The 25526-nt window shown below is 42.2% G+C and overlaps 1 protein-coding gene across 1 annotated transcript in view; it reads left to right on the top strand.

The window, feature by feature from the left end:
• EPG5 (ectopic P-granules 5 autophagy tethering factor) overlaps positions 1–25526 on the top strand; it is a 114308-nt gene that overhangs the window by 19120 nt on the left and 69662 nt on the right. Inside the window, exons 3-9 of the mRNA XM_075840725.1 lie at positions 6410–6653; positions 7502–7638; positions 16393–16500; positions 16761–16834; positions 22090–22195; positions 22953–23067; positions 23859–24009. Of these exons, the coding sequence (XP_075696840.1) occupies positions 6410–6653; positions 7502–7638; positions 16393–16500; positions 16761–16834; positions 22090–22195; positions 22953–23067; positions 23859–24009 (935 nt within the window). The remainder of the gene's footprint in view (positions 1–6409; positions 6654–7501; positions 7639–16392; positions 16501–16760; positions 16835–22089; positions 22196–22952; positions 23068–23858; positions 24010–25526) is intronic.

A 25526-nucleotide genomic window follows, 5' to 3' on the forward strand; every position in this document is an offset into this window, starting at 1 on the left:
TTTTATCTGACTATATTCGTATATTGTTGACATAGCTGTATGCGGGACAAGTTGTCATTTTTAATTGCACCATTTTGGGGTACATAGAATTTATTGATTAACTTTTATTGGAGGGGGAATAGAAAAAAACCCAGCAATTTCGCCACACTTTTTTGCGTCCTAACTTTACGCCGTTTACCGCATGGTATAAATAACACAATAACTTTATTCAGCGGGTTGTTGCGATTGCAACGATACCAAATATATATATATGTTTTGTATATTTTACAACTTTTTTTTTAAATTTGGTTTATTTATAAGATTTAGTTACAAATACATTGGCGAAACCGCCAAACAATCAACATTAACAGTCAATCAATATACATCTTCACAGTTCAGACATATTAGCACAGTAAATATACAAGAAGAATAAGCATGTTACGCCCGCACATTCCCCATAATCAGCGATCCCCAATGTCAGAGATAGCACACCAGGAGGCCCATATCTTATCAAATTTGGTAGGGCATTTACGATGATGATACAGAACTTTTTCATACGGAAGTAAGCGATTTACCAGAGACTTCCACTGAGTCAACGCAGGTACCGCAGGCGCCATCCACTGCAGCGCAATGGCCTTACGGGCCATAAACAAGGTTTCATGAAGACATTTTTTTGATGACGTGAGTAGGAGTCATCTCCAGCCAGGCCAAACAGGCAAAACAGTGGGTCCTGAGGAAGTGGGGCCCCCATGACCCCAGAGAGATAAGACAAAACCTCACCCCAAAAGGATGCAATATATGGACACGTCCAAATCATAATCCAAAAATCAGCAGCCTCCTGGTGAAATCTCAGACACTCGGTGGACGGAATCACCCCCATTCTATGTAGACGCGGTGAGTGATATAGAGTTGCGTGAGTCTGTTGTTAGCAGCCGGCGAGACCAGAAGATGGGAAGACAACATATTCTCCCAATCATCAGAGGACAGGAGAATGTTTTACTACTTTTACACAATTATCTTTCAAAATTATTTGTTTTTGTGTCTCCATGTTTGAAGCACCGATGCAGTTGTAGGAGGGCTTTTTTTTTGCGGGACGACTTGTCGTTTTTATCGATACCATTTAAGAGTAGATGCGACTTTTTGATCAGTTTTTATCAAATTTTTTCGCAGTTTTTGCATTATTTTTTATTTTATTTTTTACGACGTTCACCTTGCGGGTTAAATGATGTAATAACTTTATAGTTGGGGTCGTTACAGACACGGCGATACCAAATATGTGTGACTTTTTAATTTTATTTTGTTTTTAATAGTAAAGCAGTTTGTAAAAAAAAGCGGGTTTTTAATTATTTTATTTTTTTCCCTTTTATTTTTTTTTTCACTTTTTACTAGTCCCACTAGGGGGCTTCACTATGCGATCCTCCGATCGCATTTATAATACACTACAGGCAGACCTGGGGACCTTTATTAGGCCCCCCCGGCTGCCATAGAAGACACCGGCACCCGGCGATCTTATCGCCGGGTGTCGGTGGGAGAGAGAGGGAGCTACCTCCATCTCTCCAAAACCACTCAGATGCGGCGCTCGCTATTGAGCGCCGCATCTGAGGGGTTAAATTGGCTAGATCGATACTGACATCGATCTCACGTTAGAGCAGGGACGCCCCCAACCCTCAGCTACCTCTGGCAGCTGAGAGCAGGGAGATTTGATGGCCGCCGTAAAAACATTATGGGGCAGTCACTAACGGGTTAAAGTGTAGCTAAACGTTTGACAAACTTCTGACATGCCATAGTGACATGTCAGAAGTTTGGATTGGTGGGGGGTCCGAGCACTGAGACCCCCACCAATTGCTAGAACAAAGCAGCTGAAGCGTTCGTGAGAGTGCTCAGCCGCTTCGTGTCTGTTCGGCTTTTTCCGGAAATAAATGTATCGTGTACGGACTCAATAGAAAGTCCTAAGTTTGTCAAACGTTTAGCTACACTTTAAAGTTATATAAGCACCCACCTATAATCGAATGTGAAGGAATGGGGTCCTAAGAGAGTTGCAGTCTGAGGTTGTCCAGCAAAGTAAGGCTTCGTTCACATCTGCGTTGTGCCTTCCATTCTAGCGGATCCGTCAGAGGACCGCAAGAACGGAAGTAAATGTTTAAGTAAAAAACCCATTGATTTCAATGGGTTTTGTTTTTGCATCAGTTGTGCTCAGTTAGGCTCCGTTCCGGCAGGTTTCCGTTTTTTTTTACTGAAGCAATGACGTAGTCTGCTGCTCTCTGGTTTCCGTCAAAAATGACACAGCTTTAAGTTGGTTTTTTTTAACATTAAATTCACTAGATGACGGATACAACTGATATGCTATCCGTTTGTATCAGTTAGGCTCTGTTCACATCAGCGTTGAAGGCTCCGTTAGGTGCCTCTATCGCAGATCAGGCAGGATTTGCCGGTGTTTACTGGAGACAATAGCGCAGCATGCTGTGCTATTGTTTCTGGTAAAATCACGGACACCCTAACGGAACCCATTAAAGTCAATGGGTTCCATCGGCAACCGGCGGTGTCCGTTGTGCAACTGAACCGTTTTTTTCCGTTATTCCCTTGTGCTGCTTTTCTAATGGAGCAGAACAACGGAATTGCACAACGCAGATGTGAACATAGCCTTATGCATTATGTTTAACGGATCAGTTTTTTTCCTGAACATGCGCAAACGAAGGCTTCGTTCACATCTGCGCTAAGGCTCCGTTCCATCGGAGCTTTCCTTCGGAACGGAGCCCTGACGGACACAGACGGAAACCATAGGTTTTAGTTTCCATCACCATTGATTTCTATGGTGACGTATTCAGTGCCAATGGTTTCCGTTTGTCTCAGTTGTGCAAGGGTTCCGTCATTTTGACGGAATCAATAGCGTAGTCGACTACAGTATGCATTCCGTCAAAACGACGGAACCCTTGCACAACTGAGACAAACGGAAACCATTGGCACCGGATCCATCACCTTTGAAATCAATGGTGATGGAAACGGAAACCTTTGGTTTCCGTTTGTCTCAGTTCTGCCTTTGGTTTCTGTCTGTGTCCGTCAGGGTCCCGTTCCGACGGAAAGCTCCATCGGAACATGACCCTAGCGCAGATGTGAACAAAGCCTTAAAATGAAAGCAAGAAAGATGCAAAAATAAAAACGGATCCACTAAAAACGAAGTATAACTGATGACAAACTGACACAAACGGGAAGAAAAAGAGTCCGTTTTTTGATGGATCCAGTAGATTGATCCGTCAAAAAAGCCCAACCTATTTTACCATCCGTTGCGTTCAGTCTGGCATACGTCAAAGGATCTGCTAAAACGGATGCCACAACGCAGATGTGAACAAAGCCAATAATTCTCCTAGCATTTTTGAGGATTATTCTTAGTTGGGGAGTATGTAATTTGCGGTAATTCAAATGAAGGGATACTTGATGTTATAAACACGTTATTTATGCAGGAAACATTACTATAACAATTCTTCCATGTTCAAATAGGGAGTTTAGCTCATTATAATCCTATATTATATATATCATACACTAAATATAAGTGTGAAAACCTACTTTTCTTGAAGCGCAAAACCTGGCACTCGGACCAGGGGAGTAAACTATGCGAGTCTTTTTTGTGACCTCTGTTTGCTGTTGAGTCATTAAAGGGGTTGTCCATGCACGGGGCGGTTTTTGATACTGATGACCTATCCACAGGATAGGTCATCAGTATGTGATCAGTTGGGGTCAGACACCCGGACGCCATACCGATCAGCTGTTCCGTCTGACTCCGGCACCGGATGTTATGCAGTGGTGAGTGCCGGGAGCAGAAGGCTCGACCACTGTACAGCGGCTGTTCTGCAGTGCTGCAACTCTGTTTCTATTCACTTGAATAGGAGCAGAGCTGCAGTGTTGCATCATGGCTGCTATACAGGGGTCGAGCCTTCTGCTCCCGGCACTCACCACTGCATAACATCCGGTGCCGGAGGCAGACGTAACAGCTGATCGGTGTGGGGTCCGGGTGTCAGACACTCACCGATCATATACTAATGACCTATCCTATGATGGGTGTCCACAATTTTAAGTCTATGGTTAACGGATAGCTGATGGATGCTTCTGATAGATGCCATCTGTTGGCCAACCGTCGCCCACAGACTCCAATGTTAAAAAAGTATATGTTTAACGTATACGTTTTTTTACTGGATGTGCAGTATACGTTTTTGTTTTTTTTTACAAGATCCTGTTGTATGAAATAGCAAATTCTACTACGCTATTCCATACTTTATTTTTTGCGGTATACAGGGCTGTCGTAGGCCAAAAGTAAATTTTTTTAGCCTCTTTGGGGCTATCCTATGGACACGTTGAGCATGCACGTCTGGAGATTTCCTGGCGTACATGCTAAACTGGGAAAAAAAAAGTGCTGTAAATAGGGTCTTGTGTGTATTTTACCTCAGGTCTCACTGTTCTCAGGCTGCTCATATATACACCGCACCATATATACATAGTATACTAGCAATGCACCATATATACATAGTATACTAGCAATGCACCATATATACATAGTATACTAGCAATGCACCATATATACATAGTATACTAGCAATGCACCATATATACATAGTATACTAGCAATGCACCATATATACATAGTATACTAGCAATGCGCCATATATACATAGTATACTAGCAATGCGTCATATATACATAGTATACTAGCAATGCGCCATATATACATAGTATACTAGCAATGCGCCATATATACATAGTATACTAGCAATGTGCCATATATACATAGTATACTAGCAATGCGCCATATATACATAGTATACTAGCAATGCGCCATATATACATAGTATACTAGCAATGCGCCATATATACATAGTATACTAGCAATGCACCATATATACATAGTATACTAGCAATGCACCATATATACATAGTATACTAGCAATGCGCCATATATATATAGTATACTAGCAATGCACCATATATACGTAGTATACTAGCAATGCACCATATATACATAGTATACTAGCAATGCGCCATATATACATAGTATACTAGCAATGCGCCATATATACATAGTATACTAGCAATGCGCCATATATACATAGTATACTAGCAATGCGCCATATATACATAGTATACTAGCAATGCGCCATATATACATAGTATACTAGCAATGCGCCATATATACATAGTATACTAGCAATGCACCATATATACATAGTATACTAGCAATGCACCATATATACATAGTATACTAGCAATGCGCCATATATACATAGTATACTAGCAATGCGCCATATATACATAGTATACTAGCAATGCGCCATATATACATAGTATACTAGCAATGCACCATATATACATAGTATACTAGCAATGCACCATATATACATAGTATACTAGCAATGCACCATATATATACGTCTCCTCCCGGCGCCAGATCACTGTACTTTTCTTTTAGACTCTTAGCAAAATCGAGAATCGCCCATAAGCTTGAAAAAAAAAAAATCGATATTTAAATTTTAGGCCATATTGCCCAGCCCGACTCTAGCCCCAACTTAATTACCCGAAATTGGACATGTAATACCTCAAAATGTACGGTAGACAATGACGAATATGAATAAAAAGTCTATTGTATGGTAACACTATATTATTTTAAAAAAAAACTATAAGGTAAAAACGCTAATTTTTTGTACGATTTTTTAAAACTAGAAGACTTAAATATGCTAAAAAAAAGCAAAAATTAAGTGTATAAAAATTATTTTAAGCACAAAAGGAAAAGGCTGCAAAAATCACGTCACTCACCAAACACATAAGTTATAGCCGTTAAACTACCACGTGAAAAAAAATGGCTAAACAGAATCTGGTCCTGAAGACCCAAAATACCCTGGACATGAAGCAGTTAACATATCGGCCTGGTCTCTCCTACATTTAAACTTGTCGACCAGATCGTTTTGGTGAGTTTGATTCTGCTGATGGGTTAAAGGTTTTGTCTTACCTTGATAACTCCCCTGGCTCATCAGCTGATCACCCTGTGTCTGGCTTTGGAAGCTCCAGCTGCAGTGGCCCCTGCAGGGGAAATGTAGTATTACATGCAGGTCAGTCAAAGAAGTGGCCGTCCATGTACCACATGGACGAGCTGACTCCGATCCCCTTAATTGACTTCTATGAAATTGGGCCAAGGATGTGGGTGAGATGTAAAGAAATGAAATAGTAAGCTGCAGAAGACAGATACTGATGTCACTACTGTCTGTGTACAGCGCTGCTGTTTAGGTCGGAGCTTTATAATAACCAAGTAAAGAAATCTTTAATAAAACTGTCATGTCACCAAGGAAAATAGTAAGTGAAAACATTCCTTCAACCTTATTATTGATTAGATGGGGGGGATGCATAAATATGGTAATGACCAGGTTTTCTGACTTTCTTCTTCCTTCAGGGACTGTGTGAAGATCAGGCCAAGGTTGTTGGCTACCACCACTACCAGACGGCAGAAGTCAATACATCGGCATTAGGAGACCTGAAGAAACTCTTTGAGCTGAAGTCGGAGCACTTACATCAGACGTTCGCTCTGCACTCGTACACGTCAGTCCTGTCCCGTCTGCAGGTCGAGTCTTATATCTATGGACTGATAAACAACTCCCCTTTCCTGAAATCCGTAGCGGTGTACCATCCGGACCATGGTGAGTGTTGTAGTTCATATTTGGGCAAAGTTCCATTTATTTATATAACTAAATTCTTATATTATCAGGCACAGATTTTTTTGTTCATGGTCCTAGGATCAATGGGACCCCGAATTTTTACTAAAATGGTTTTCTATATTTACATAAAACCTGAAAACTATTTTAGTAAAAATCGTGGTCCCAACTTTTTTATATAAATTGTACTTCATCATACCTCACCCTTTTTTTTTTTTTTAAGATTTCCGCTTGCTGTCAGTGAATGGGAACCTTTTTGGTTACATCTAGATGCTGAAAACCTGTACAAACCTAATACTTTTCACAGAGACATAACTAGAAACTCCTGGGCATCATTGCAAAATCTGTCTACTTTGCCCCCCAACTACCATGGGCCATTTAAAATATTCTTGTCTTCTTATGCATGTGGCAGAGGGACCCTCGGGAACCAGGGCCCAGGTGTGCCTGCTACCTCTGCAACCCCTATAGCTACGCCCCTGACTTTCCACAGCTGAGAGTTTGATACACTTGTATCAAGTCTAGGCAATCCTCTGTGAGCTAAAGAACCTGGACTGATAATTTTTCATTATTTTTTTGTTACTTAGGGACTTCTGATACAGCGTTGCAAACTATCCAGACAAGAAAGAGAAATCTGGGCTCCTGTGTATAGTTCAGATGTCCTCTTTGGTCAATGGTCACACAAAAGGGGCTACAATCCCTTTAATGCCGTTGCACTTATTATATTATGATTAGAATTTATTTTCTAACATTTTTTTGTATTTACAATGAACATTTGTTCCGAGCATTTATCCCATAAGAGATGTTTCTTAACTATCTGCTGTTATTTTCCAAAGCCCCGCAGAAACTGGAAGGGTCTCACTCTGATCTGATCCTGCTGAAGGAGTGTATCAGTGTCCTGTTCAGCTTCACAAGGAGAGTTCTAGAAGACACTCAGTTCCAGAACGATATTCTGCTCTGGCTTCAGAAGCTGGTAAGGCCAATTCCTCCATACGCCGGCTACGTACCCATTCCACAGTTTAGACTTTGTGCATGGATGGATGATATGAAGTGCTGTTGGTATCTCTTCCAGTTTGTCTATGCATTTCTGTAGCTAGTTGTTAATGATTCTAAAGAGGCTCTGTCACCACATTATAAGTGCCCTGTCTCCTACATAAGGAGATCGGCGCTATAATGTAGGTGACAGCAGTGCTTTATATTTAATAAAACGATCTATTTTCACCACTTTATTAGCGATTTTAGATTTATGCTAATGAATTGCTTAATGCCCAAGTGGGCGTATTTTTACTTTCGACCAAGTGGGCGTTGTACAGGGGAGTGTATGACGCTGACCAATCAGCGTCCTGCACTCCTCTCCATTCATTTACTCAGCGCATAGGGATCCTGCTAGATCCTTATGTGCTGTCTTATACTTACACATTAACAATACTGAAGTGTTTAGACAGTGAATAGACATTCCACGGGATGTCTTTTCACAATCTCTGCACTTCGTTACTGTTTCTATGGTAGTTACAGCAGAGGAAGCGTGATCTCGTTGTAACCTGTCATTTACAGTGAGATCTCGCGAGATCACGTTTCCTCTGCTGTAACTACCACAGACAGAGTAACGAAGTGCAGAGATTGTGAATAGACATTCCGTGGAATGTCTATTCACTGTCTAAACACTTCAGTATTGTTAATGTGTAAGTATAAGACAGCACATAAGGATCTAGCAGGATCCCTATGCACTGAGTAAATGAATGGAGAGGAGTGCATGATGCTGATTGGTCAGCGTCATGCACTCCTCTGTACAACGCCCACTTGGTCTAAAGTAAAAGTACGCCCACTTGGGCATTAAGCAACTCATTAGCATAAATCTAAAATCGCTAATAACTTGGTGAAAATAGACAGTTTTATTAAATAAAAAGCATTACTGACACCTACATTATAGCGCCGATCTCCTTATGTAGGAGACAGGGCACTTATAATGTGGTGACAGAGCCTCTTTAAATGAACCTAAAGCATACCTGTTTTTTACATTATGTTTGCATAAATCAGTAAGGCATGTGGATACATAAAACGAGGTAATGTATCTTCTTTGGGTAAACTAGCATCTTCCTCACCTTCCAGCAACCGTAGTTTTATATTCCATGCCTGCAAAGCTTTCTATAAGTGTTCAGAAACCGTCACTTAAAGGGGTTAAACCAGAATCGACAATTATCACTTATCCACAGGATTGATGATAATTGTCTGAACGCTGGGACCCCCACGGGTCACGAGAATGAGGTACCCGAACCCCCCATTCCTTCTCACTGCCACCCCCCCCCCCGCAGTGAGGAGGAGCTTGAATGGATTGGCGGTTGAGCATGCTCCCGCCCCTCCATTCAATGTCTATAGGAGTGACAGAAACAGCCGAGCTTTGTAGTCGTCTGTTTTTGTAATTCTTATAGACTTTGAATGGAGTGGCAGAGCGCATTCATGAACGCCACTCCATGCAATGTCCCCCTCACTGCGGTTGAGCAGTGAGGAGGAACAGGGGGGTTGGGACCCCAATTCTCTAGGTCAGTGGGGGGGGGGGGTCCCAGCTTTGGGGCCCTCAGCGATCAGGCAATTATCACTTATACTGTGGATAGAGGATAATTGTCGATTCTGGTCAACCCCATTAAAAGCTTTTATTTAGTAACACAGTTAGACCATGTTCACACGCTTAACAAAAAATGGCTGTAAAATGCGGAGATGTTTTCAAGGGAAGACAGATTGATTTTCAGACGTTTTTTAAGCATCAAGCGTTTTTTGATGCGTTTTTTTTACGGCCGTTTTTGGAGCTGTTTTTCTATTGAGACAATGAAAAACGGCTCCAAAAACGCCTCAAGAAGTGACATGCACTTCTTTTTACAGGGCGTTTTTTTACACGCCGTTTCTAAAGAAGGCAGCGTATAAAACACCCCGTGGGAACGAAATGCAGTTTTTCCCATTGAAATAAATGGGTAGCTGTTTGGAGGTTTTCAGCCTCCGTATTTTCATCTGTTTTTCGGGGTGTTTACGGCCCGAAAAAAAAGCTGAAAATAGGCCATGTGAACATACCCTAACTGAAAACCCGGAGGAAAGGAAGAGATAGGGGGAGGAGGGGGAAGATGCTGCAGTCTCTCCCTGGAAAAGCCCATCCACGTTACACAGATATAATGAGAAAATCAACATTTACAGAAATGGTTTTCACTCGCAGCGTTGGGAGATCTGGGTGGTGTGGTGGTTTTTTTTCCTTTTCTGTTGGACTGTTCATTACCAGAATTGGTCAGAAAATAAGTAAATGTTGCTTTTGTAACGTTAATATGAAGACCTACTGATGTCTTGAGATGTTGTAATTATCACTTTGCTTAGGTGATTTGTTTGAATTCCCCCCCCCCCCCCCCTTACATTGAGGTCAGGTCTCGGGACTGTGCTGATTTGTTAGCTGTTAGCTTAGTCAGGGACCACTGTTCTCTATTTGTAGTTCAGTTAGTAGGTAAGGGTCTACACTAGCAGTGTTTAGTGCTTGACAGGGATAGTTGGGGTCTCCTTTGTCTGGTATTGAGATACAGTTCTATGATACGTAAGATGGTTGCTTGTGTGAATGATTGTGCGCTCTTTTTCTCTCCCTTCCCATCCTATGTTTGCATTGGGTCTCCGGCTGCTTTCTAGGCTCCAGGCGTACAATGGCTCCAATTAAGGTCTTGAGCTGGAATGTTCCTGGGCTTAAGGCCTCATGCACACGACCGTAGCCGTGTGCACGGCCGTGATTTTCGGGTCGGCCGGCTGCGGACTGTCAGCCGCAGGCCGCCCGCAAATCGCGGGACATGCACATGGCCGCGCCCATTGTTTTCAATGAGCCCGGACCGCAGAACCGGGCCGTAATAAGACATGCCCGTTCTTTCTGCGGTCCGGGACCCCGGGCCGTGCACGGACCGCAAAAACTACGGTCGTGTGCACGGCCCCATAGAAAAGAATGGGGCCGCAATTCTCCCGTGGATTTTCGGGAGAATTGCGGCCGCAAAAACACGGTCGTGTGCATGAGGCCTAACTCTAAATTTAAACGTTCTCTTGTTTTAATTTTTTTGAAAAAACACTCGCCCCATGTTGTCTGCTTACGAGAGACACATTTAACTTGACAAAAAATTCTGGCCCTTAAACGGGCTTGCATTGCAAGAGGGTATCATTCCTCATACTCTACCTATTCTCGGGGAGTATCGATCCTCATAGCCAAGAGTGCGCGCCTGGAGGTGTTGCAGGGAGCCTGTGACCATTTTGGGCGATATGTTATAATGGGTAAATTTTTAGTATAGTTAATGTATACATTCCCCCGCCTATGTATACGGTCCCTGATATCTCGATGGATCGTACGGGAGGATCGGACAAGTCTTCCATTTACCTTAACTCTTGGTCCTCCATGCTTCATTTGACAGATGTATGGCGCTGGAAATATCCATCAATAGGTAGTCATTACTCTTCTGGCCATAAAACGTTCTCTAGAATTGATCTTGCCATGGCGTCCCAGGACTTCTTACCTGCAATCACTTCTATCGACATCACTCATAGGGGAATCTCAGATCATTCAGCCCTCATACTGAAGTTTTCAGCTGGTCCTCCAGCTGACTCCAAAATCTGGAGACTCCATCCAGCATGATTGTCCTCTCCTGAGGTTAGATCTGAGGTGTTGTCCTCTCACAATTTATATTGGGAACATAATTCTTCCTACCTGGACCCCTTATTAGCATGGGACGCCTATAAAGCCACGGTTAGAGGTGCTATTCAGTTGCTGCCTTCTGGTAAAACTCCTGGACTTGATGGCTTGGGGGCTGATTGGTATAAGGATAGTGCTGAGGTTTTAGTGCCTAGACTTCGGGATGTATATTCTAATGAGGTGGGGGTCCTGCCTGCCTCCATGAGAGAGGCTCTTGTTGTGGTGTTGTTGAAGCCAGGGAAGGTTACCACTCTTCCAGACTCCTATCGTCCTATCTCGTTTATTAACTCAGATGTAAGAATACTAGTCAAAATGTTGGCCACTTGATTGAACAAGGTTATATCATCCCTGGTTCATCCTGACCAAACTGGCTTTATGCCTGGGAAGCGTACGGACATCAACATTCACAGGTTGTTTCTCAATATTGATGCTGCGCAATATGATGCTACCCCTGGTTTTGTTCTCTCTGTGGATACGTATAAAGTGGCGTTTTCTTTGGATACTCCTCTCCCATTCAAATTTTGGCCCGAGATTTATTGCTCTTGTACGCCTTTTATATGAAAGGCCTATCGCTAGAGTGAGAACAAATATGGATGTATCTAAATCTTTACCTTTGGGACGTGGTACTCGTCAGGGATGCCCACTTTCCCCTCTACTGTTTGCCCTTGCATTCGAGCCTCTGGCTTTGACCGTACGGCATTCAGCTGCCATAAAAGGTATCCCTCGAGGTCCTATAATTGAGAAAATATCCCTGTATGCAGATGATACATTAGTGTACTTGGTGGATGATGGTCCTTCGCTGGCTTCCTTCCTACAACTAATTGACACATTTGGGGCCTTCTCTGGATTATCGGTTAATTGGTCCAAGTCGGTTATGTTTCCTCTTTCTGCTGGATATTGCTCCCGGCAGGGCCTCCCTGTCCCATTACAAATAGTATCTCAATTTACATATGTTGTGGTGCGCGTTTCCCTTAATTTACTGCACTTCATGAACTTAATCTGTGTCCGTTAGTAGCCTCTACGGAAAAACGGTTAAATGCCTGGAAAAATCTTCCCCTTTCCTTATACGGCAGGATAAATCTTTTAAAATTATATATCTTCCTAAATTTTTATATCTACTCCATATTTGTCCAATTCTATTACCCAAACAATTTTTTGGGCAACTTGATGGTATATTACGCTCGCCTATGTTTAGTCTTAGTCTCCTACAGGCCCCTAAAAGAATGGGGGGTGGCAGCGCCCAACCTTTATACTAGTTGGCTTCGCAACTGGTGCTGGCACACTGGTGGATTGACATAGATTTAAGTAATGCCACCTAGGGATGTCACGATACTAGAATTTGGACTTCGATACCGATACTTTGTGTAGTATTTGCGATTTCGATACCAAAACGATCTTTTGCCAACAGTAATAAAAATTAAAAAAAAGTTCTTCCATTTTCTGATGTGAGGCACGCGGTGTGATGATGAATTTAACCTCCACGTGCCTCACATTAATAGTAATTAACTCCATCATGTTTCTCAGTCATAATGGGTTAATATGTAAGGTACATGATGGGGTTAATTACTATTAATGTGAGGCATATGGAGGTTAAATTCATCATCACACCTCGTGCCTCACAATAATAAGTGAAAGAAGTTTTTTTTTTTTTTCTTACAGCGTACACATCATAAATGACGCAAAAAATGGTTGTGCAGGTTATTACGGCCGCGCCAATACTGAATGTGTATATTTTATGTATTGAGACTTATTTTAATGTTTATTGTAAAAAAGCTGTATGTGTATTTTTTTAAAAATGTAATATTACTCTATGTTTTTACTTTATTTTTAAAGGGAATGTGTCGCTAGAAATTTTTCTTTTTTTTCCAGTTAAACAGTTAGTATATAAGTGATTAAACATTGTTTTAATTTTTTATATTTTTTTCACAATTCAGGAAATATTATAAATTAGATTCTAATTTATAACATTTTCATGTGCTGGTCACTAGAGGAAGTAATTCCCAAAATTGCAGCATTGCATGTGGTAAAGCAACCGCATTGCTTTATGCTGCAAATTTGGTGTAGACACACTCGCTCTAGTGTGCTCAAACAATCCCCCCTCCCTTACCCTGGCTAGTGCCAGGAGAAGGAGGTGGTTGAATCTTCTAATCCTCCCACACTGTGCATTCGCTCAGAAAATGGCGGCACACAGTGTAGGAGGATTAGATACAGTGGTAATCAGACAGTATAACACGGACATAATACACACATCACAAACATAACTTACCTGCTCCTGCCGCCGCTGCTGCCTCTGCTCCTCGCATCTTCGCTGCCTGGAACATATGTCTGGCCGCGGCTTCCGGTCCACATGAAAATGGCGCTGGATTTCGCTCTGATGAAGACCTTCCTTTTGGTCTGTGTGGGAGCAGCGCATGCGCCGTTCCCACACAGACGGCGTACGCTATAGTGAATGGAACGGCTCCCGTTCGCATTCTCTATGGGGATGTATGTGCCGTATTCCATCTCTGTATGTGTCGTTAATCGATACATACAGAGATGAAAAATAAATGGCAGCCCCATAGTGAAGTAAAAGTAAGAAAAAAGTAAAAAGTACAACACAAAAACACAAATAAATAAAATGTATTTTAATAACATACTAAAAGCAAATTTATATAAAAAAAATGTTTGCGACACCTTCCCTTTAAACTTTAATGTACTGACATATATCAGATATGTGCCAGTACATTAGTCTGTGTACGTATAGTATGCAGGCAGTTGTTAGGACATGCCTAAAGTATGCCCTAACAGGAAATATGGTAAGACAGCCCTGGGGTCCTTAAATGGACCCTGGGCTGTCTGCCCATATATGGTATGGCCCTCGATCGCGTCACAGGAATTGCCTGTTACCTGATCCAGGGGCATCCCCCTTCTCATTTTCTCCTGAATGCTGAAGTCAGCTTTGATCGCAGCATTCAGGGGAATAACGGCAGAGATGAGAGGTTTCTCTGACCTCCACCGTTAGAGCGCGGCTGCGGTTGTGTAATACAGCCATTGCCCCGCTCCTGACATTAAGTGCGTGCGTGGTCAGCCTGAGGAGACGCGGCCGGCGCTGCACTAATGAGCGGCGGTTCAGGCACTGAAGACAGAACATGGGGGTGTTTTGCAGTGCGCCCGCCATGTTCTGTCTTCAGTGCCGTCGTTCAATAGGGCAGCGCGGGCCGCATCTCATCATCCTGACGGTGCGCACTTGTCAGGACTCAGGAGCGGGGAAATGGCTGTATTACACACCCGCAGCCTCGCTCTCATACATTCGGCCGCACAGCTAAGTATCGAAATACATGAAATAACGGTATCAACCGTTTGGGGATGCACAGTATCGAGACAGTATCGAAGTTTTGATGCATCGTGCATCCCTAATGCCGCCACTGCATTGGCAGGAGCACTTATGACTTCTTACGAGAGTCTTACAAACTTATTATATATGTTTAAATCCCTGTGTCATGCGTCGCTCCCGTTGCAAAGTATAGCTAGTGGCTGGAGGAAGGAACATGTATTACTAAGAGATATTGCAGGTCCTTCTTACTCCCCATTACTGACCTCATTATGGAGCAATCCATCGTTGTCTCACCTAGTGTCATTGCCGGGGGCGATGATGTGGGCTGGGGTGGGGGTTCGGTTTCTGGGTCAATTGTACTCTTCGGATAGTGGTTTTCTATCCTTTTCTGAGCTTGAGGGGAGGTTTGGGGTCTCTAACGTCATTTTTTCATCATCTCCAATTACGACATGCCTGCGTGGCCCAGTTTGGCTCTACTGCACCTTCTTTTGGCTTCTCTAAAGTGGAGGACCTGCTCAGCACCCCGGACCTTCCCAAGACTCTTACTCAAACGTATGCCTTTTTGCTGTCTACTATAAAAAGTCCATTTGATAGGGCATTTGCGGGATGGATGAGAGATATTCCTGACTTGGCGGAGGAGGAGTGGAGGGAGGTGAGCTCTCATTCCCTGACTCAGTTATCAGTGCAAGGGATTTCCTAATACAGTCACGATTTATACACCGGATATACTATACCCCGGTCAGACTCCAACGAATTTGGGCCTCCATGTCGGATAGCTGCTTTAGGTGTCAATCTGTCGTTGGCACATACCTCAATTGTATATGGTTATGTCCTATGATTTTGCCATTTTGGTCTGCGGTAGTGGAGTTCCTTCATGATAAATTTGAATTTCCTCGGCTCCTCGCCCCTCGAGTGTGCCTCTTGGGGATTATGAATGAGATTGTACAGGGCTATTATGATAAAATATTTTTACTCTTTGTTTTGTGCTAGGAAGGTTCTGATTATGGTATGGAAGGCCATGACGTGTCCGAGTCTGGAGCACTGGATACAATTAGTAAATAAATATAAACCTATGTATCAAAAACTGTACCTCAACAGGAGGTGCCCTGACAAATTTGGGAGGATCTGGTCTAGGTGGTTGGAGACGTCGGATTTCCATCTAATTTTTGTTTGCCCTACTGGCTGGAATGGGAGCAATGCGGGATGAATGGAGCGCTTGGTTGGATGGTGTATTCATGTGTGTGTTATTTTAGTTGTTATTAGGCGATGACTGTGGTCACTTATTTTTATCCTGATTAACAGCAAAGTATATACCGTGTTGTGATACTCCTTTCTTTGTCAACAGTTTCTCTGAACTGTTACTATCTTATATACCATGGTGCCTTGTTGTTGCCAACTAGTTTTTGGTTGGTAATTATGTTTTGCTTGTATTTACTTGGACTATTGTACTTAAATGTAATAAATAAAAGTTTTTGTTTTTTTTTAAAGAATGCAAATAATCATGTTATTTTACCTGTATAGGCGCACCTATGAACTAAAAACGGATATAAATGATAAGGCTACTAATTCCTCTCTAAATAGTACGAATATATGACACACAAAAAACGCAATACATAATGATCAGATTGTCAGTAGCATGAACAGTAAACAGTGTATCGTCCGTCAACTTTATTGCAGTGTGTAAAATGACAGTACAGCTCAGACTTCTTGTCTCATAGGTTTCTGTGCTACTGAAAGTGGGGTGCCTCGGGGACCAGCTGTTCCTCCTGAATCACGTCCTGCACTGTCCAGCAGGTATCAATAAATGGGCCATCCCTTTTGTTCAGGTGAGTAGTAAATCCACTTGCAGGACTGTGTGTGTGTGTGTGTGTGTGTGTGTGTGTGTGTGTGTGTGTGTGTGTGTGTGTGTGTGTGTGTGTGTGTGTGTGTGTGTGTGTGTGTGTGTGTATATATATATATATATATATATATATATACTACATTAAAACATTTCCAGACTGTACTTCACCCTTACTTGTGATTGGGTGCATATAATTGGGTCACATGCTCCTGTAGCACCTTAAATGTTACTTTTTGGATATTCTAGGTTCGAGTCTTGCACAACCCGGCTGGCGTGTTTCACTTTATGCAGCAGTTGGCGGTTCTTATGTGTCCAGTAAGGTGAGACCTGCCAGTCATTTCATATATTATTCTTAAACGATTTTCTGCTATTTATATCGTGTTGACCTATTCTGCAGAGAATTCATATGAACAGTAATGATCAGGTCACACATGGGAAAACCAAACAACCTCCGATGTCAAATTAGCTGATGACATCCAGACTTTATTGTGTCACATAAAACTATCAGGAACAGCTCTGGCTTCTCCATGACTGCGACTACTAATTGATAATAATGATGACGCAGCCTCATGGGTGCTGTACAGAGGTCCTTACTTACTGTCCCCATTGGGCTCACAAACTAAATTCACTATTGGTATGTTTTTGTGGTGTGGGAGGAAACCAGATGATACAGAATACCCAGAGGAAACCCACGCAAACACGGGGAGAACATACAAACTCCACGCAGAAGTTGTCCTTGGTTGGATTGGAACCAATAGTTCTAACCACTGAGCCACCGCGCTGCCACACCATTTAATGGTTCAGTTCAACCCCTTAATGACCAGGCCTTTTTGCGCGTTAATGACCAAGGATTATTTTTGTTTTTTCATGGTCGAATTCCAAAAGTACAATTTTTGGGTGCATATAATATATCGATTAACTTTTATCAACTTTATTTTAGGAGAGAAATAAAAATAAGCAGCTATTCCAGCATTGATTTTCACGTTATAAATTTACGCCGTTTACTATGCAGCATAAATAACATGTTATCTTTATTCTATGGGTCGGCACGATTACAGGGATACCAATTATATAAAGGTTTTATATGTTTTCCCAAAATAAATGTACTTGTTTTTGCATCGCCGCATTCCAAGAGCCGTAACTTTTTTATTTTTTCGTCGATGTGGTCGTATGTGGGCTTGATTTTTGCGGGGCAAGGTGTAGTTTTCATTGTTCACTATTTTGGGGTACATGGGACTTATTGATTAACTTTTATTTTATTTTTTATGGGGGGAATGGGAGAAAAAATGTTGCCGTTGTTTTTCGTGTTTTTTTTACGCCGTTCATCCGGCGGTTTAATTAATGTGTTAACTTTATTGTTTAACTATTTTACTATCTTTTTCTTGTCCCACTAGGGGACTTTGCTTTGCGATCTTTGGATCTGAGATATAATGCTTAGGTATACTTAGTATATCAAATCATTATTGCTTGTCAGTGTAAAACTGACAGGCAATCTATTAGACCGTGCCTCTGGCCCCCGGCTGCCATGGAAATCCAACGACGCCCCAAGATTTCTTTGCGGGGGTGACAGAGGGAACTCCCTCTGTCAAACACATTAGATGCTGCTGTCGCTATTAACAGGGGCATCTAATGGGTTAATCTGCCGGATTCGGAGAGCGCTTCGATTCCGGAAGTTGGGGCAGGAGCCTGGCAGTGTATAACAGCCGTGCTCCTGCCGCTGATTGCATGGGTACAGTGGCAGTACCCGCTAGATCAGAGTGACGGATATATCTGTCCTTATACGAGACCTAGCTCCTGCATAGGACAGATATAGCTGTCCTTCATCATAAAGGGGTTAATATTACGCATTGTTTGTACTATACTCCTTCTTTACTTTATAAAATGGCCTTTTAACTGATGATGCAAAATGCCATAGATGCCAATATCTCGTGGCGGAGTTCTGGCATATGGTATGGGAATGCCTATTGATTCAAATCTCAAGAACAATTCAGCTATAGTAATCCGTACTGCAGACAAAGGTGGGGGGGGGGGGTTGTTTTACAGGATAGGTCCAATTACATCCATGATTCTCTTAAGTTGTTAGCAGACACCTCGTTCTACGAAAAAGTGGAAATTAACCCCCTTTCTTCATACACCATTGCATATAAATCCCTTATAGAATTGGCCTTTAGTGATCACATCCTTACCAAAAAAGAAAGGAATTTTTTGTCAGTTTCCTTTCCGACAATGCCTTTTATGTTTCATTTGCCCAAAGTACACAAATCACTAACCTCACCCCCATAATTGCAGGCATAGGATAGCTCACTAGTAACCTCTCCCACTTTGTAGATCTTCACCTCCAACCGTTTGTCTTCAAACTACCGTCTTATCTAAAAGATTCAACGCAATTAATTAGACTTGCGTATACTCAACTCCGTACACGTCCACAATTTGTCATCCCTCAGATTTCTCACAGCAGATGTGACTTTCTAGTACACCAACATCCCACATGACCAAGGCTTAGAGACCATTGAATTCTACTTACACTCCAATCGGAACATTCCTGGCAAACAAGCATCCTTTTATACCAATTGCATTGAATTTATATTACATCATAATATTTTTACTTTTGACAACTAATTTTACAAACGGATCAGGGGTTTCGCTATAGGATCACGTTTCGCTCCCTCCTATGCCAACCTCTATATGGGTACTTTTTATGGCAATCACCTTTTTAAAAAAATAATATTTTATTCTACAGACGCTACATTGATGATTTATTTTTTATTTGGAAAGGGGACGCGACCGAGGCCTGCCTCTTCATGGAATTTTTAAACCGTAACCAATTTGGATTAAACTTTACACATTACTTTTCAGTCAATTTACTTTTTAGATCTCATTATCAGCAAGGATACCAAGGGAAATCTGGTCACCAACACACATTTTAAGACTGTTGACGTGAATAGTTACCTCGATTTCAAAAGCGCCCATTACCCTCCCTGGCTGAGAAACATTCCTTTCAGTCAATTCAAAAGAATTAGAAAAAATTGTTCCAACCCATAACTTTTTATTCAGAATGTGATATTTAAAAAAAAAAAAAAAAAAAAAAAACTATTAAAAAAAAACAACTTTACAAGTAGTTTGATTAAAGGGGCCCATATGAAAGCTGCTAGCCTAACCCAAGAGCATTGTATACGATCAGTGGTTAGGACTATTGACCCTGAGAAAATCAATCACAATTTTATCACGACTTTTAATATGGGAAGCAAACGTATAACCTCTGTTTTGTGTAAACACTGATCTATGTAAAAAAAATGTTCCATATCTAAAAGATATTTTACCAGACCTGCCAAAGATCACCTATAGAAGATCTCAGACCCTAAGAAATATTCTTGCCCCAAGTAAACTGCGTGATCCTAAGCCCAGTCGCCCTAGTGGTTCTTTTGGTTGTGGTCACTCAAGGTGCTTTTGTTGTAATAACATATCACATAGAACCACATCATACACTTCTGCTGTCACATTACATTTTGCTGTGTTACATTGGCCTCCCGCGTAGCAGGCGAGAGTTCTGCCACTGAGCCACCAATGCCCTTGTGCCCAATCTAAGGCATACGTTTTATTTTATTTTGTATACTCCATGTATCTTCTTAATGATATCATTTAGTGTATTTGCGCTTTTGATTGTTTGAAGTATTAACATTTTAAATGTAAATTGTGGTCTATTTTGCATTGAGTGAAGTTCTTTTTCTGAACTTCAGTTGCATCACCATGACCCCTTGTGATGTCAGAGTTGAACTTTGACCTATTTCTTAGCATTTTTTTCAAATCTCTTATGCATGTGACCACACTGACTATAGAGGATGACTGTTTTATGGCACTGTACACTTGGCCTGATGAAGACGCTGGTTCAGCGTTGAAACGCGTAGTCTTTTACAATAAATTATTTATTTTTGTATTTCAAAACACTGGAACTGCTTCTACCTTTATTACCAGCAGCGCCGTATGTGGTCCACCAATATTTTTCTTCCTGCAAATATTGATTCATACTGGTCTTTGATATTTAAGGAAGTGGCGTCTAAGCTAGATCGGGACATCTTGAAATCGGCTCGGTTGGTACTTTTGAATTGCTCTGAAGATTTGGTAATGGCAGATTTATCGCGAACGCAAATTTGGCTTATCTTGAGAGCTCTGCTTGCTAAATTAGTTATTGCAAGGAAATGGATGGCAGGGTGTTCCCTTTCTATTTTGGAATGGAGAAATATTTTTCTTTAAATCAAAATGTATGAAAAAATAAGAGCTAAAAAGTTGAACCAACGATCTAAATGGAAGGAGGGCGTGGTTGGTTTTGGTTTTTTTTTCCTTTTTCTCCTTGGATCTGGAGGATGGAGGGGGGTCGGGAATCTGTAGGGTATTGTGTGGATTGTTCTTTGTATTATTTTCTTTTGTGGTTGTACCACAATAATTTAGTAAATAAAATATTTAATAATAATAAAAAATGGAGCATGTAAAGCGATTCCTGTCAGCCGATCATCCAACAAGTAGCTGCTTTGGACACTTTTTTTTTCAGCCCCATGTCTGGTTTTAGGTGTTTATTCAGTGGGTTATAGGGCACCCATTAATTTAATGTAAAATGTAACCTAATTTAAAGAGTTCTGTCTTGCTGACAGGTTCCTTTTTAGTGTGAATGTTTCTTATGGAATGAATGTTGAAAACTAGAGCAAAAATAAGGGAAGGACCATAACAACCAAATCCCAGCTGTCATCTGGTTGCAATGGAAAGATTTTTATTTTTCATTAGTTTTAGTCCCACTGTGTTTTTTGTCCGATTTGGACATAGTTTCTCAACCTAGGTCAGGGGTTAGCAACCTTCGGTATTCAAGCTGTTGTGAAACTATATTTCCCAGCATGCCCCGACTGCCTTTGACTGTAATAATAAAGCCTTTGGCTGTCAGTGCATGCTGGGAGTTGTGGTTTTACAACACCTGGAATGCCGAAGGTTGCTGACCCCCTGACCTAGGGCATGTATACCCTAGAGGATATGTGATATAGGTCTGGGGGATACTTATGGTGGCCCCGGTCGTGCTTTTATCACAGACTATTTTCTCCCTCCATCCCTGTTGCAGACTTTTTCTCTTAGGGCACTGGTGAAAGCTGGCTCTCTTCTGCGGGCTCTGTTGCAAGATTCCAGTGTTATGGTGGCAATGTAGCAGGCCCAAGCACTGTGGATGGCACTGCAATAGAGGCAGAGCTATGGGACCAAGGCGATTAGAGATCTGCATTTACCCCCATTTGTCCACACATCTTGTAGCCAAGGAGATCTTTTATAAAATGTCTTATTAGAATTTCGTTCAGAATAGTAGCGGTGACAATCGGTGGCACTATTTCAGAGAATACGGTTCATGCCGCACTATAATTTCATACTGGCACATCGCTCGGCAGTACATCTGTATTGGTAAACATGCCCCAAATGATTAGATACAAGTACTGTGAATACACCTTATATTAAAATGGTACAACACAAATTACAGTTGCAATTCCAAAGTCGTAATGCTGATGAAAAGAAAGTCATTTTATGTTTTTTGTTTTTTTTCCCAAAGAAATCGAGCTGACTTCCTTTGCCACATGAAACCCAATGAAAGAAAATGTTCTTCTTCAGGGAAGGAGTCTGGAAACTGGACTTTGGTTGATGAAGGTGGTGAGGAGGTCAGTACTTTTAGTAGAATTGGTTTCTGTCGGTGAGAGTGATCATTTTCTTAAAGAAATAGTTTGCCACCAGACCGACTTCTGGTTTGGACACCCTCATTTCTGACTGTTAGCTGATCAATTGCTTAGGGCCCCATTCTATGACGGACTTGGTGTGTCCATGCATTTTATGTACGGTGATTCATTCGAATGGCTGGCATGTAATGCTCCTTTTTCCCTTGCAGTGTTAGACTGCCGTGGCTTCCCCCCGCAATAAAAGTTGATCGCCGGGATTAGAGAAGCCGAACCCGCAGCGATAGTAGCTGATTACCTGGCAGACTTACATACAAAAATGGGTTGCATTCATGAGACAACGCCTTTAAATAGCATCTGACACCTGACAGTGCTCTTTAGGGTATCTATAAAATGCCCCGCCAGAATGGAATAGTGGATGCAATGTACCCATTAGTTGGCCCCATAGTCTTTAATTTAGTGGGGTATTAAGCAAATAAGGACATGTAAGCAGTCATGGTGCCCCTTGCTGGCCAAAATTCAAATTGCCACTTTTCCCATTTGAAATCAATGGAGCGATAACGTGCTTGCATACTGGTTTCTCCATTGAGGTCTCTGGAAGTTACGAAAAGAGCGGAGCAAGCAGCGAGCAAATAAATGTTTAAAAATGATATGTGTAATTCTTATGAGCGCTACTGTAATATTTACAGGATCTTATAAAGCTAAAATAACTGTAATCATTGTGATCGTTTCTTCTTCCTTACAGGATGAGGATCCAGAGTCTTGTTGGATGCTATTGTCAGAGGATGACCTAATTTCTCTTTTGGGACAATTTCCTTTTCATGAACTTTTTAAGAATGTTCTTGGATTTAACCCTAGAGGTGAGCTGAACTGAGTACACTAAAGGGGCAGGAGTCCCTTCGACCTTGTGATGAGTTAGTGATCAGAGTCCCTGCCGACGTACCCCTATGATAAACAAGTGAGGACGTACTGTATCTTAGTGATATGCTATTATTTGCTATGACTTGTCATAAGCTTTGATCAGAGGTCCGATCACTGAGACCCCCACCGATCGCTAAAATGAAGCGGCAGAAGCTTTGCTTGGCTCACCTTGAAAAGGCAAGCGAGCGGTGTACGGGCTCAATAGAAAGTCTGAGTCAGTACACCGCTCACTCGGCTTTCCCAGGAAAGTCAAGCAGAGCCTATCACAAACTAAGTGGCACAGCACTCTCCTGAGCACTTCTGACGCTTCGTTTTAGCGATTAGTGGGGGTTTCTGTGCTTTGACCACAACTCAAAGTTATGTTACACTTTAACTTCTTCTCAACCATATTTAACTGTACTAACTATGTAAAAACCTCCCTGTACAAACAGGGACAATAACAATGCTCACTGTATTACATTACAGACAATATATAGCAGTACAAAGTGTCCCCAACTGGGCGCATAGACAATGGTCCTTTCTCATACCATTCACCCACAAAAATAAGGAACATTCATTAGTAGCAATGGTGGTGATGACATGGAGGGTTCAATGAGAGGCTGGGTAAAGATGAAATAGAATAAACCTGTTGAAATGGTAGGCAAAGTTTCGATGGTAAAAACAGCCAGTAGCAGCTCAGGGAACAGGCGATGCGTGACAAAAAAGATTGATATTGTCTTGATTCCACCAGGTGAATATTTTCCTGATAAAACCACTCCCCAGGAAATGATGAAGATTTTTGCCTTTGCCAATTCTTTACTTGAGCTTCTGGCCCTCGGATTAGAGACCTTCAACAGAGCGCGGTATCGGCAGTTCGTGAAACGGATAGGATGCATCATGCGGTAATCTCCTGCTCTGCTGCTTCATGTTATCGTAAACATTTATGTTGTGTAGCTCGGAAAACCGGAGACTCATGTTACTGTATGTTCAATTTCATGTGAAAGATGGCTACTGCATAGACGTGGCCCCCAGAGGTGGCTGGAAATATCACAAATGGTGAAATTGCTAGAACACCCCCTTTGAGCTAACCATACCTGTGGCGATTTTTCCGTGTCCAATTAGTGTTCTGAAATTAATTCTGGTTGTTAAAGGGCCATATTCTAGGAGTAGCAAGTGACGGTGTGACTCTTGAATATGCCATCACTTGCTGATTGGCAGAGATATAACAGCAGGGACCGCACTCCTCAAGAGAACGAATGGTTATTTCTGTGTCTTCTCTGCACAGTGCCACCCCCAGTCAGATGCTGGGCAGAGAGTTGTTACTCCACTCCATTCAAGTGAACGGGAGTTGTCCTACCTGCACAGCGCCTGGATGGGGGTGGAACTGTACAGAGAAAACACTGAAGCATTGAGAAAGAGTCATGGTGCTTTCTATTCAGTTGTGGCTGACATTTTTGCAAAAGTGACAATAGGAAGTAGGCAGTATTGTCTATGTGTACTGCTGCTTATATTGTCTCTTTTGCTAACTACTCCCCAATCTGTAATGATTGAAAGAAACAATTTCTATCATTCAGATCTGATCTACATTTTTAGTCACATACACATAATGATAATAGTTAATAATTGACGTTATGGGGGCGTGGCCTAGTAGCGTATGTGAGAAGAAGCAGGTTCCGGAGCTCCCGCTACCAGTATCCTGAGACTATATTACTTTGCAATTTGGCGTATTCGCTGTACTTGAAAAAGGAGGTGAAGCCGTGGGGACCCTGTGGACGAGATTTCGGGAGCTAAAGTGGCGGAAGGAGGTGATAAGGAGATACAAGATGGCGCCGATACGCTTGCCTTCTCGGAGAGGAGAGATGTCAGAGGGGCGGCAGCATCCAGACTGGAGTGCTTTGCGCGCCAAACACCTACCAAAGCAGGTACCGCACGAAGTTCAGCAGCAGAGAGAGCTGACTTGACCGGTGGATTGGGATCCCGGTTTGAGCCGTTGAGAGCTCATATGGATTCTGATGAGGAGGAGACGGGAGCTGATACTCCGGAACTCCCGGGGGTTAATATGGCGGATGGCCCGCCGGACAAGGAGCAGCCTGGACCCACGCTGGCAGATGTATTCTCGGCGGTAAGCCAGTGTTATCTTACCCTTGTTAAACTTACCTGCCAGGTGGGAGGGATAAAGGAGGATATTTCCATTATAAGGCATGATCTTCAAAAAGTGGCTGAACGTACAACGGCGGTGAAAAGCCGCATTCGTGAGCTTGAAGATCGGATGTTGCCGATGAGGGGAGATGTTAACGGCCGTGGATGTTATCCATCTATTGGCTAAAACGGATGGGGGATGTGACTGGTAGACTTCTAGCTAATATAGCTAGACCTCCGCTTGAAGGGGCGTTCATTCATCACTTACAAGACAGTAATG

This window comes from Rhinoderma darwinii, chromosome 1, assembly GCF_050947455.1.
Source record: "Rhinoderma darwinii isolate aRhiDar2 chromosome 1, aRhiDar2.hap1, whole genome shotgun sequence".
NCBI classification, from domain to species: Eukaryota; Metazoa; Chordata; class Amphibia; order Anura; family Rhinodermatidae; genus Rhinoderma; species Rhinoderma darwinii.